Source organism: Penaeus monodon, chromosome 21 (genome assembly GCF_015228065.2).
Source record: "Penaeus monodon isolate SGIC_2016 chromosome 21, NSTDA_Pmon_1, whole genome shotgun sequence".
Lineage (NCBI taxonomy): Eukaryota > Metazoa > Arthropoda > Malacostraca > Decapoda > Penaeidae > Penaeus > Penaeus monodon.
In genome coordinates, this window is record NC_051406.1 from 33,244,717 (window position 1) to 33,245,140 (window position 424).

Consider the following 424-nt stretch of genomic DNA (forward strand, 5'->3'; position numbering starts at 1 on the left):
TGCTATTAAATGGATGCATATACTGACTTATCTGTCTTTTAACTCTATCATTATGTACATGTGTTCGTAGGCATATGTGTAAATGCAAATGCAAGCACTCAGCACAGGAGCATCGCTTCCGCCTACCCTTGATATGAGATGCACGAGGCCGGGGTGGCAGTCGACGGGGAACTTCGGGTTCTGCAGGAACATAAGGCGAATCTCGTGGAGTGACGTGTTGGAATGGATGTCGTAAGGGCGCTTTCCCCGTCTAACTTCATAGGCTGTCACCCCTAGAGACCACCAATCGACGGGGAAGCTGTAGCCGTCGCAGGTGTCTGCCGCGCATTCGAACACCTCGGGAGCTGTCGGGGGAGAACGACAGGGGCTTTCGTGAGTGAAAAATATGAAACGAAAACGCTCGAAACTTCCGTCTCCATGGGCG

At 51.7% G+C, this 424-nt stretch overlaps 1 protein-coding gene across 1 annotated transcript in view; it reads right to left on the reverse strand.

Annotated features, from left to right (window-relative positions):
* The window catches only part of LOC119586658 (serine/threonine-protein kinase 32B-like), a gene marked incomplete at its 3' end in the record, with an annotated part of 121,163 nt that overhangs the window by 10,482 nt on the left and 110,257 nt on the right, over positions 1-424 (reverse strand). The window contains exon 7 of the mRNA XM_037935396.1: positions 127-344. Within this exon, the coding sequence (XP_037791324.1) occupies positions 127-344 (218 nt within the window). The remainder of the gene's footprint in view (positions 1-126; positions 345-424) is intronic.